The sequence below is a fragment of the Triturus cristatus genome, chromosome 8 (genome assembly GCF_964204655.1).
Source record: "Triturus cristatus chromosome 8, aTriCri1.1, whole genome shotgun sequence".
NCBI classification, from domain to species: domain Eukaryota; kingdom Metazoa; phylum Chordata; class Amphibia; order Caudata; family Salamandridae; genus Triturus; species Triturus cristatus.
Genome location: NC_140591.1, coordinates 1661368674 through 1661382546, shown reverse-complemented (window position 1 = coordinate 1661382546; position 13873 = coordinate 1661368674). Strand labels below are relative to the sequence as shown.

Here is a 13873-nt window from a genome sequence, read left to right as displayed (position 1 = left end):
CCTGTGCAGCAAAGGATATATTTTAAACCCCTTTGCATTGGGTTCAGGGCACTGCATGGACTGGGCCCTAAGCCACTACAGAAGAAACTGGTTTGGTACACTACTGCCCGAAGTCTCCGTTCCTCTCCCGCCTGTCTGGCAAAGGTACCCAGATTCTATAGGGCCAGACTGGGAGGAAGATCTTTTAGCTATGCTGCCGTCAAACTCTGGAATGAACTTCCACTTGCAATCAGACAATGTAGTACCTTGTCCCTGTTTAGGAAAAGGATCAAAACGTGGCTGTTTCCTAGAAACTGATCATGTTATCTCTGAGTACTGCTCATTTTAGGCTCTATTCTATCTTCTCTTCTCCTGTTTCTTGCTGGTTTGTGCTCACATATCTTCAGCGCCGGGGTACCGGTAGGGTGTTTGTCGCGCTCTATAAATATTATATACATAGATACATACATACATGCTTGAGCCGCGCCAAACAACAGGATTTCAGTCTTGGCCGCGTTCAGCTGGAGAAAATGTTCCGTCATCCACGCCGATAGGATGTATGTCATTACAACGCACACTTTTACAACGCATGCACTTACAACGCATTTTTTACAACGCACAATCCATTACAACGCATGACATTACAACGCAGGACACTACAACGCATTTTTAAAAACTACCTTTACAACGCATTTCCATTACAACGCATACTACCTTTACAACGCATACCATTACAACGCATAATATTAAATTGCATTTAAGGTAAGTATTAGATAGTATAGGGGTAAAAATTACTATTCTAACTCCAGGGGGTGCAACAGTAGGGTAAGTGTTGGATAGTATAGGGTTAAAAATTACTATTCTAACTCCAGGGGGTGCAACAGTAGGGTAAATGTTGGATAGTATAGGGGTAAAAATTACTATTCTAACTCCAGGGGGTGCAACAGTAGGGTAAGTGTTGGATAGTATAGGGGTAAAAATTACTATTCTAACTCCAGTGGGTGCAACAGTAGGGTAAGTGTTGGATAGTATAGGGGTAAAAATTACTATTCTAACTCCAGGGGGTGCAACAGTAGGGTAAGTGTTGGATAGTATAGGGGTAAAAATTACTATTCTAACTCCAGGGGGTGCAACAGTAGGGTAAGTGTTGGATAGTATAGGGGTAAAAATTACTATTCTAACTCCAGGGGGTGCAACAGTAGAGTAAGTGTTGGATAGTATAGGGGTAAAAATTACTATTCTAACTCCAGGGGGTGCAACAGTAGGGTAAGTGTTGGATAGTATAGGGGTAAAAATTACTATTCTAACTCCAGGGGGTGCAACAGTAGGGAAAGTGTTGGATACTATAGGGGTAAAAATTACTATTCTAACTCCAGAGGGTGCAACAGTAGGGTAAGTGTTGGATAGTATAGGGGTAAAAATTACTATTCTAACTCCAGGGGGTGCAACAGTAGGGTAAGTGTTGGATAGTATAGGGCTAAAAATTACTATATTATGCGTTGTAATGGTATGCGTTGTAATGGTAGTATGCGTTGTAATGGAATGCGTTGTAAAGGTAGTTTTTAAAAATGCGTTGTAGTGTCATGCGTTGTAATGTCATGCGTTGTAATGGATTGTGCGTTGTAAAAAATGCGTTGTAAGTGTAGTGCGTTGTAAAAGTTGCATTGTAAAGGTTGTTCCCCACGCCGATATTGCTAGCATACCCTTTGCAAAGCGCTGATCGATTAACTCTGTGTCCTTATCAAAGGACAGAAGTAGTTGTAAGGTAAGGCCATGAAAGCCTTTGGGAAGAGAACTTGGTGAGGTGCCATGTAAAGGGCTACAGATCAGGCCGAGAAGATTGCACAGCACCTTGTGTGCACCACTGGACTTGGTGCAGATAGTGAGTGTGAGTCTGGGTTGAAGCCCTGTGGGACGGATTGTTGGGTTCAATAATACACCTTGTAGTTCAGAAGCTTCACTGATTGCAAACGGGAAGGGCAACAATGCATTTTTCTTAATGCTTAGTCACCTATCAAGCCAAATGTGGGGGTGATAGAGGACCCCAGTCTTAAACTCCAGTTGATAGCCCACACACAAGTCTTCAGGGAGGGGGAAATAATGGGCGTTAAGAAAGCGGTGTGGGCAGGTAAATGGATGTGGTTTAAAGAAGAGTTGAGGCCCACTTACTCCTGGTCAATGTAAGTCATTCTAAGATCTTTATTTGAAGATGAGGGATGTATTAAAAGCATTGAATGATAATATACATGCAACATCGGTATAATTTTTTTTTTTTTTTTTTAGCTTATACAGCGTACAGATACTCCAAGTTATGTCCCTACACTGCAGGTTAGTAGACCACTGATTCTAAATGTATATATGAGGGGACTCAAACTAAAAGGCTTCATTAAAAAGCCAGGTTTTCAGGCTATGTATAGAAGAGCCCGCCTCCTTAATAGCCCACAGGTGCCGGGGGAGAGCATTCCAGCTGGCACCAGCTAGCGCAGAAAAGAAGGATCTTCCATATTTTTCATCCTTGTCTTAGGCACCACAGTCAGCAATTCATCAGCCAAACGTAGGGTTCTGGAGTGCAGATAGTGAAAAAGTCGCTTAGATAAATATTTAGGACATAATCCATAGAAAAATGGAACATATAACAAAGGAGAAGATCATGTTGTTATGAGAGGAGCTGGAAATAGGAAAGAGTCAATGGCCAAGGACTGTACTCTAAAGGTGCCTCTAGGTAGGGGTGTTGGTGGGGAGTGTGTAGAGCACCAGAAACAGAGAACAAGTATTGGAAATCATAGAACCATTATCAGTACAACTGCGAGTGATACATGGTGAGTTGAGAGATGGAAACACAGTGGAGTGCTCGTTGGTGATGGATCCTGTAGAGAGGACAAGAGGGGTGAGGATAGAGGAGAGGTGGCTGACATGCAGAAAGGTGATACTATTGTACCCCTACATGAAAGGATATCAGTAAAGAGGAAGTGATGAACACCAGGCTGCAGAATCTTGAGATGGTCATGGGCTTAAGAGCTTTAATGAAAGAAAGGTGTAGGACCACAAATAGTGGACGGACGGAATAAAGGGGCTTGCTGCGTTTTTCTTAAACAGTGGTATAACAACCTCAGATTTGAGGTAGGTCCAGAACATTTCTTCCACAATAAACTCTTGACGTGGGCCTTCCTCTACAGTGATGGCTCATGTGAGCTACAAAGCTCAGTTTTGGATGCTTTGCCAGCCCCATCGTTGCATCACATGCAGTCTCCTCATTTACCATTGTGCTGATCAGGCTGTCCCGGTTGTGTAGCAGTCCCCAACTTGTGATCCCGATGGCCATGATCTCGCTGTCCACCTGGCTGCTGCTCATGCTGTAGTCTCTGACGGCTTCGCCGACGTGTTTGGTCACCCCCATGTGTGTGCCACCAGTCAGGATCCAGGCTCCTGTGGAGACAAGAGAACAGGAGAAGAAAGTCAGAGGTTCCTCCTTTACCCTTGCTTGGTAAACAGAGGAATAGCTCACTTCAGTCCTCTTGTCTATATAGTAAGAGGCACAAGGACGGTCTAAGGATCTCCAACAAGAGATATTGTGAATCGCTTACCATACACAATTTAGGTCTTCACTATCTTGGACATACAAGTATAAATATCTTTGCTTTTTAATGGGTATAAGGGAGCCTGCTGGGAGGGCTGCTCTCTGGGCATGGCCACAACATGTGATCACGAGGATAACTGTAAAACATAAGACTCATCCTGGTGGCCAAAGTGGCTCTCTTCACTCATCTGACCTTCTTCACAAGGTAGGTAATGGCTCTTAGCAAATCACGAGTATGTACACTAGTAGAGGTAAAATGTAGGCACTTATTGCCTTAGCAGACATAACTCACTAATAAACTACTTATCCACTGGGACGTGTGGAGAGGTGAGAAAGTGACATCTTGCAGCAAGAATCACAGAAAAAAGAACCCTCAGGTCTAAAGAGTTTAATGAGAGCGAGAGAGGTTATCCGAGTAGGTATCTGACCAAACCCTGGAATATTCCTTTTATAAGACGAAATCCTTCACCCACCAAAGGTGGCATGCTTCATCATTGGAATTCTCCTCGTACTGGGATGCCTAGTCCCGGCATGGGCTACAACCCCCTCACTGAGTTGGATGAGCTCAGTAATGTTTTGTTTCTAATCAAAGGTATGGTAAATACCACAATGAAGAGTGACAAATCGAGTCAGGTGAGAGATGCAGCGCAAGAAAAAAGTGATTGTGTAAGAGTAAAACTTGCATAATGTACGTTTATTGACATGTCCTGAGGCTAGGGTTCAAAACAGGGCACTGGCACGAATAACATATACCGTCCATATGGATTACGGGCTGGGCTCCGACTGGCTGATGGGCTTTTTGACCCTGTCAGAACCCAGGCAGAATGACCGGCCGGTTTCACTTTCAACCGCCTAAAACGTAATTAGGCGGTTGGAAGTGAAACCGACAATCTTGGTCGAAAGGCCTCCGACCTAATGTCGGCGGTTTTCCGACCGAGATCATAGTCGGTCCCTTAGTGGTTAAAGGGGGGAATGTCTATGCAGCAATCATCCACCTAACCTTGGCATTTGAACTTGGGGGTCGAGGCCAAAATTGCAAATTTCTTCATACTATTGCATGCATAATAGGGTGAAAACCAGCGTCAGATATGGCACTAATTGTGAGGCAACTAAAACCTTTTCAATCTCAAGGGGAGTAACATAGTGATGTGTCCTAACCCCCTTTTTGGTTACACTATACATTACCGGGTTAGAAAAATATCTGATCAACATTGGCATTGATATATTCTGTGCTAGTACCCGTCAAATGCCCGCTCTACTCTATGCAGATGACGTGGGGCTCATGGCTCAGACCCCAATTGAATTTCACAGATCAAATTTTCATTTTATATGGTGGATCTTGATCTCACAATAAATCAATTTAAGATCCACATTATGGTTTTCGGTCTGACAGGAGGACAGAGAGGGAGAACGAGGAAGCGAAATCCAGTCGAGTGGTCAACAAATCAGGACCCCTCCAGGGTGTCAACCAGAAGCATGACAATCTCACACAACAACCAACCAGACTCCACTAACCGTCTGCCAGAAAGGGGTACTAGAAAAAGACCTAGGTTTTGTACCCAAAGCGAAATTGAACAAGTTCAAATTAAGTTGTGAGGTAAATGAATTCATAAGAAAGCTGAAATTAAACACATTTTTCACAGACAAACCAGAGAAAGCAGAATAACAGGGGGACACAGGTCTTAAAGCCAAGTCATCATTTACCACCACACTCAGAGGAACCCTCGTCTACACACCCCTGGGACCCCAACCACAGTTCAGCAAATCCATCACGACCTCATCAGGATGCACGCCCTCGCCTCCACAGCCTACATCCTACTCTGAGACCTGAATTTCCACCTCGAGAACACCAACTACAACAACTCCACAAAACTGATTGACAACCTTGCCAACCTCGGACTCAAACAACTCGTCACAACACCCACCCACTCCGTCAGACACACGCTCGACCCCATCTTCTCCGCCAGTGACCGCGTCACCTTTGGCCACACCACCGAACTCCACTGGACCGACCACCACTGCATCGACTTCTCCTTCGAGAAACACACCGCACACAACCAACCGCAATGTATCCCACGCCGCAACTGGAAAAAAGTAACCGAAGACCAACTCATCACCACACTAGCCCGAGACCCTCCACCCGAGCCCTCCGAGACCGACGCTGCAGCCCACAACTTCAGACAATGAATCAACGACTGAACCAACACCCTCGCTCCGATCAGGAAACCCTTCAACAGGCGCACCGACACAAGTGCCATATGGTTCAACACCGACCTCCAGAACTCCAAGCACATCTGCAGAAGACTCGAGAAGCAATGGCGCAATGACCAGACACCAGACAACCACGCAGCCCTCACGAACGCCAGATGCAAACACCACCAACTCATCCGATCCGCCAAAAGAACTTCCTTCAAAGAACGCATCTACAACAATGCACACAACAGCAAAGAGCTCTTCAACATTGTGAAAGAACTCTCCACCCCCAGCTCCAGCTCCAATGACGTACCACCGTCACAAGATCTCTGCGACTCCCTGGCTACCTTCTTCCACTGCAAGATCGCAGACATCCACAACAGCTTCGACACCCAGGCGCCGACGACAGATGCCAACTCCCCCAACTCAACACCCGCCAAACACACCGACCTTCTGCTCTCCTGGAACAACGTCAATGACGAAGACACCATCAAAATCATGAACACCATCCACTCAGGCTCACCTTTCGACCCCTGCCCCCACCACGTCTTCAACACTGCAAGCTCCATCATCGCACCCCAACTCCAAAAGATCTTCAACAGATCCTTCGAGACCACTACCTTCCCGGAGAGCTGGAAACACGCCAAAATCAATGCCCTCCTCAAGAAACCCAAGGCGGACCTAAAGGACCTCAAAAAGTTCCGACCCATCTCCCTGCTCCCATTCCCGGAACAAGTAATTGAGAAGACCGCCAACAGACAACTGACCCACTTCCTTGAGGAGAACAACGTCCTGGACTCCTCCCAATCCGGCTTCTGCAGCAACCACAGCACCGAAACCGCCCTCATCGCCGCCACTGACATCATCAGGTCCATACTGGACGAGGGCGAAACGCGGCCCTCATCCTCCTAGACCTCTCAGCCGCCTTCGACACCGTCTGCCACCACACACTACGCACACGCCTCCACGACGCAGGGTTCCAAGGCAAAACCCTGGACTGGTTCACCTCCTTCCTCACCGGCAGAACCCAGAGAGTCCGCCTCCCCGTTCCGATCCAAAGCCACCCCGATCACCTGCGGCGTACCCCAAGGATCATCCCTCAGCCCGACACTCTTCAACATCTACATGGCACCGCTCGCCAACATCATCCGAGCACACCACCTCAACATCGTCTCGTACGCCGACAACATCCAGCTGATCCTCTTCCTCACCAAGGACCCGGACACCACCAAATCCAACCTCCACGAGGGAATGAAGGCCGTTGCAGATTGGATGAAGACCAGACGATTTAAACTGAACTCATCCTCGGCCCCACCCCCTCCGCATGGGACGACTCCTGGTGGCCAACCACGCTGGGAACTGCCCCGACACCCACAAACCAGGCACGCAGCCTGGGGTTCATCCTGGACTCAACACTCTCTATGACCCAGCAAGTCAACACTGTCTCCCCCTCCTGCTTCAACACCCTCCGCATGCTCTACAAGATCTACAGATGGATCCCCATCGAAACCAGGAGAACGGTCACTCAAGCACTCGTCAGCAGCAGGCTGGACTACGGCAAAGTCCTCTACGCAGGAACCATGGCTACACTCCAGAAGAGACTCCAAGGCATACAAAACACATCCCCAGCCTCATCCTTGGACTCCCCCGCCACAGCCACATCACCACCCACCTAAGAGATCTGCATTGGCTCCCAGTCAACAAAAGGATCACCTTCAAACTCCTTACCCACACTCACAAAGCACTCCACAACACTGGACCTACATACCTCAACAAACGACTGTTCTTCTACACCCCAAACCGCCAGCTTCGCTCCGCCGATCTCACCATCGCCACCGTTCCTCGCATCTGCCGAACAACCACAGGAGGCAGATCTTTCTCCCACCTCGCCGCAAAGACATGGAACACCCTACCCGTTCACCTGCGTCGGACCCAGGACCTGCTGACCTTCAGAAGACTTCTCAAGACAAGGCTGTTCGACCAGTAGCTGCTGCCCCCCACCCATTAGCGCCTTGAGACCCTCACGGGTGAGAAATGCGCTCTACAAATGTCCTGATTGATTAAATGATTGTTGCAAGCGAGTCTTGACAGAGAACATTTTTAATTTCGAAGGCACCCTGTACCTACAGAAGAATGGTACCAGCATGGGAAGCACTTTTGCTCCAAGTGTGGCTGGACTATATGTATACCACCTTGAAAAACAAAAGATCTTAGCAACACTAAACCCCTACATCACTGCATTATACTTTACACTTTGGAAAAGATATATAGATTACATTTTAGTAGTATGGGATGGTGATGAAAAGACAGCTAATGATTTTTTGCAATGACTGAATAGGCAGAATGACTTCCTCAAATTTCCACACAGCATCTGCAGAACAGAGTTGGTCTTCCTTGACCTAAACATTTTTTTACATGATGGCGGCCTGAAAACCACAACCCATTTCAAACCTACGGAAAACTGTCTACTCTGTTTTGACAGTTTTCACCCTAGACCCCTTAGGGAAAATCTTCAGTTCGGACAATTTTTAAGATGCAGACGCAATTGTTCTGAACCAAGTGATCACAACACGCAGGCTGTAGATTTGGCTTCAAAGTTAGGAGCAAGAAAAAACCCACACAGAATTGTGAAGAAAGCTATGAAAAGAGCCAAGAATAACAACAGGGAAACTCTTTGGAGCTTCCGGTACAAAAAGAAAAAGAGGTTCGCCCCATATGTATCACCACCTACAACTGTGCATCCAATGAAGTGAACAAAATTATCATCAAACATTGCTGAATTCAGAATGACAGTGATACTCCGGTACCAAAACAAATGTTCTCTCACAGGAGACACTGAAGCCTAAGGGACATGTTGGTATAGACCCGACCACGTATCCCTAAGCACAGGCCAACGAGTCATAGCTTTATTACACCTCTCAACGGTTACCACCCATGTGGTAACTGTAGTCTGTGCCATCTGACACAAACAAGTAAAACCATCACTTTCAATGATAACACAACATGGGAGATGGGACAATTTACCAACTGCAACTCGGAACGGGTGATCGATATAATCACCTGCCTGTGTATCTTACACTATATAGGAATGACACAAAATCAAGACCAGAATCGGTGAGCATTGAAGTAACTTCTGATGCCAACAAGCAACAAGAAAAATGACTACACATTACATTGAACACCACCACACTGTTAACGACGTACGTTGTGCAGTAATTGAACAAGCGAACCAAGAGTCCAAGTTGTTTGAAAATGAACATCGATGGATATGACTAACCCTACACCCACCTTTCTCCACCTATCAAGTTCCAAGCATTCTTTTTTTGACCTTTTCCTTACAGTAATTTCATAAGCCATATGGCAACAGAGATAGGTCAAACCTAACAGCCTTATATCTCGCCCCTTTTTGTCTGCACCAACATCAGTACACATTTTTCTGCCAAGATAATCCTTAAATACCTCGGTGTGGGTCCAAGTATCAACAGACACCAAACACGAACATATCAAGATATATATTTGTATTACTTCGGTATTATTCTTTTTTTTTCTGTATTATTTTATTCTGTCTTGTTTTTTATTGTGTGTTTTTCCTCCAGGTGAAACCTGGTGCAAAACCCACCACATTGGATGCTCCACCGCCTAGCTATGTTTTCCACTTTTGCAACAAATTTCCTATAATTGGCAGAGTCCCAATCAAGAACACCCTGGCATTTCAGTTTTTTATTTTGAGACTATCCTTTTATCGTACACGATCAACAGAGAAATAATGTTTCCCATGTGAGCCCAGGCGCGAACCCACATACTGCGGATGTGCCTCGGTTAAGCAGGGAGAGGGCTTTTTTCAGTTAGATGTCTAGTCTAGTGCCACACCACCACGAGGATGCTGACAGCAGCACGTCTTCACCATATATTACTGGACACAACAGGCCCCTCTGGCACCTCTTGAATGACTGTCAAACGGTTAACCCCACAGCGAAGGGAGTAGCCTTGGTGAAGTAAGTCCTGCCATGAACATTTTTGTAAACCTGGTATTCAGGTTTTGTGAAACTCTGCCTTTTACGATAGTTTCGCTTTATACCTCTAAGTACTCCTATTGTGACACTTTTCTTTATTCCAACAGAGTATGACTCCAGGTGTCCTTCCCCCTTTGGACTCATGAGGCCTGATTAGGGCATATAACATGTATGTAATATAATGTGTGTTGTATTATTCTATTCTGGAGTATATCCTATGTGTGTTTATTGCTTGTGTGTCTACTTTAACACTTACATTGAAGATCTTCACAGTGTGCTCACTTATTCAAAGTGTGAGAAATTTATCACTTTCCACTCACATTAGTGCATGATGTAAAAAACAGAATGCAATTACGAGGCCCACGGGCCATGCATACTTTTAATGTCTCTTTTCTGTGCTGTATACATTTATTTTGATGATATATCTTCTTTCACTTATTGAGAGATTTCACAACTGGAGGAGTAACCCCCTTAGGTCCTGATGAAAAGCCTTGGGGTAGGGCTTGAAACTAGTTGACCAGAGAAACTAAGGGACCTTTATCCCAGGAGTTTCTTATCATCCCCATTTTTTAATCATATTGACCAGGGGATTGAATAAAAATTATCCTTTTCCCACTAGCCAGATATTTTTTACTTAGTTTTTTACAAAAAAGCCCCACTCTAACATTTTGCAATCAGTGTGTATAGCCAAAATACACTATCAGTGCGTCCACGTATCCCTCGGTCATAGCACGCCCCTTTCTAATTCAGGTTAGCGAAGAGCCCCGTGATGAAACATGCCACCAAGGGGTAACCTTGGTGGGTTAGGGTTATTTGAAAGGAAAACTAATTTTTCCTTTTCACTACGAGGTTGCCATCACTATCAAATTTTTCTTGGGAGTGACTCCTTTTGTTTATTTACTGATATTTTGGAGGATGAGTCTTCTCCATTTTTCCTCTATCTCTCTCTTTTAGATTTTTTGAAATAAATACACACACAGATCTAATGTTGTTAATTAAACTAATAGTTCCCCAGTTTCTACTTTTCCTTAGCTGTGGGTCCTCTTAGATGTTAAAGAAGGTAGTACTTGCACTCCTAAAGTAGTTAAGAGAAGTTCGTTCAAATGGTAAATCAGTTTAGTGTGTGCAACCAGGGTATCGCTTACTGATCCAAAAGCGTAATCGAAAATAGAAACATCTTATATGTTACCTGTAGGTTGACCCCTTTGGATTGCACTAAGGTGGCCGCGTATGGGAGAAGCAACAAGGCATTGTTTAACTTTGCCACAAAGCTGGGATGCAAACCTGTTTCAGAAATGTTGATGGTCTACAAGTCAAAGGACCTTGCAGTTGCAACGTACGATGTGGGCTTAGGCAAACACTGGACTATGAAGTTATTCAGAAAGTTGAGAACAGGTTTCTGTTGTCCTTTCCCCAGAGCACTTCTATGTGTCATTCTGAATTAGGGATGGATTATCTAGTTGCTCACATCACTCTTCGTCCATCCTTTTATGGTTGTCTATTTGGCCAAAAAGTCAAACTTTTCACTCAAATGCTATTGAAAGATTGTTTTGGCTGGATGATATGAGGAAGATCCTGTGGTTGGCCTATAAAGAGAAACTTAGTGGAAGTCTGGCCATGCCAGAATTATTTCAAAGTCTAGCATATCTGTCCCACTGCTGTAAGAACATCATAAAGGCTTGCTTTTTCGCGAGTCCTTGAAGCCCACAATTAGAAAGCACATGTTAATCACTACAAGTCCTGTACCTGTTTATTATAATGTGATTTTACCACCCTGCCCATGTGTTTTATAACTTTTACGCTCCTTTCAGTCACTGATTTTTGGTTACTAATTTAAGTCATGTGATCCTTAGGCAATGCAAACTCACAATGCTTTTATCCAATCTTTAACTTCTATTCATGTCTGTTGGGCGGTGGCCCAGTATACGCAGATCCAATCTTTAACTTCTATTCATGTCTGTTGGGCGGTGGCCCAGTATACGCAGATTGCTATTAGAAAGAGGAATGTACTATGATGACCTGCTCTTTATCTACCAATTTTTAATGACATACGTTTTATATACTGGGAATCTCTAATATTGTTTGTGTAACAGATTGAATTGAAATGCTTAATTTGTATTATTGATTGGCATAGCACATGTGTGTCTTTTATGGTTAAATTATTAACCAAATAAACAATTTCGATGAATGACCAGGGTTAGCCTGAATATGCCTGTGCCAGGCCCCCATAACCTCCTTAGATAGCTTTGGTATTAGGCACAACCATATAAAGGTTGGATTTCCATGGTAGACCATACGAGTCAGCAAGTGACAACACAGTTAGAAGGCACATGAATTGGTGAAGGATTTGTGTAATCAACCAAAGTGGCCGGGGAACAGGATCACATAATGCACCACCACAGAAAATATTGTGTCAAAGCGCCTACTACAGGAACAACCAAGGTTGAAAGAAAGCATTGCCATCAAGCAAGCAAAAAAAAAAAACATTCACAGGTGTCAATATCTATGTAGCCATTACAAACAAACTTACAGAGACCCGCCAAGCACAGTGCCACCAGCTGTTCAATCCTGGCATTTTTTGGGAACACTCCCAGATCCCACACATTTTTCTCCCCAGTAGAAATCTTCATTTTCAATGGTGGACTTTTTGTTGTTTACACAGTAGTGTATCTAAACAGGATGAGAGGAGGTTACCTAATGCGCACCCACACCAAACATCAAGAGAGCAGATCCTTTTTACTTAGAGACTGGTGGCTGGTGGCAGAGAGTTTTAAAAGTTTGCCTCACGACATCATGAAATGTGTTGAAGGATATAAAATATATCAGAGGTGATAAATAGGTGTATAGTTGTTGGATGAATGTTGGGAGTGAGTCTAGAGAATGTTTCCTTTTTGGGGGCTGGGAGGCGGGGTAATGAGTGGGTGGGGCACGGGATATCGACCAGAATATTTGAGAAGACATGGTCAGAGTGGGAAGGGAGAGTACTGGGTGATGATTGGTTAGGTGTGTCTGATAGCACTAAATTCAGATTAGCCTGAGTATGTGTGGATGAGTAAGTACAGTGTTTGGAGGAGTGAATGTTCAGTTAGGAGCTGAGAGAACAATTTTTCTGGAAGTTTATTGTAAACTTTTAAGTTCCAATACCTGAGTATGATGATAGTGGTGGTACTGGGGAAAGGTCCATGGACATTATGCAGCTCTCCAAAGAATGTGACACTGTTTTCTGGAAAACGCTGCAGCCCCACAACCCTGGTTTTTGATAAGGCTATGACTGACACGGAATACTATTCAAAAGAAGATGGATTGGAGGATAACACTGAAGTAAGTGTGGCTGTGTGCGAGTTATTTAGCAGAATGTTACTTTTGCAGGTTCTTTGAGGCATGCTGGAGAAGGTGGAAAAGTCAGTGTGAAGAGCACAGGGTGTAGTAGAGTTGTTGGGTCAATCTAGGTCTTTGTGATAGCTAAGAAGTGCAGTGGTGTGCTTTGTGAGTCAACATGTTCTTTAATACGTGAGTTTTTGTTGCTGAGGGATCATTCATATTTGTCCTGTATTGTTGCGTTCAGTATTTAGTTGCTCCCCACCTTAGTTTGTACTATAGAAATATCAACATAAGCATACTAACTGTAAAAGCATTTGTGCCACCAGAGTGACCTCTGGCACCAAGCACAGTGGGCAGCTGCCACCTGAAAGGCCCATGGCAGAGGATGCCAGGGCCAGCTGCTGAGTGGAGGTGTTATCTGCCTGCCTCACCTGTGGTCTGGGCTGCTTTGATGAGTCCCCGGCTGAACAGGTTCTTCAGTCTCCCTTTCATGCTGAAGTTCTTGGTTCCACCGGTCACTGATATCAGCAGGTTTGGAACACTGAGGTTCCACATTTTGATCATCATCTCATAAAGAACCTTGGGGGGTGTGCTGTTGGAGGCGCGGACGTACTGCAAAGAAAAAGACCCATGTGAAACAGAAGGTAAAGTGAGTGAGTCCAGTCATGTGACACCTGAAACTGAATGTGAAATGTCATGTGAGTCCTGGCACTGAATGGCAGGTGTCATGTGAATCCCTATCCACAATGCTAAATGATATCTAAGTCACAGGTCATGTAAGTCCTGATAC

General features: G+C 44.7%; 1 protein-coding gene across 1 annotated transcript in view; it reads right to left on the bottom strand.

Moving 5' to 3' along the window:
• Positions 1–13873, bottom strand: part of LOC146808507 (transient receptor potential cation channel subfamily M member 2-like) — a 206396-nt gene that overhangs the window by 184437 nt on the left and 8086 nt on the right. The window contains exons 2-3 of the mRNA XM_085623588.1: positions 13515–13695; positions 3239–3405 (exon numbers count right to left, since the gene is read on the bottom strand). Of these exons, the coding sequence (XP_085479714.1) occupies positions 3239–3405; positions 13515–13650 (303 nt within the window). The 5' untranslated portion in view covers positions 13651–13695. The remainder of the gene's footprint in view (positions 1–3238; positions 3406–13514; positions 13696–13873) is intronic.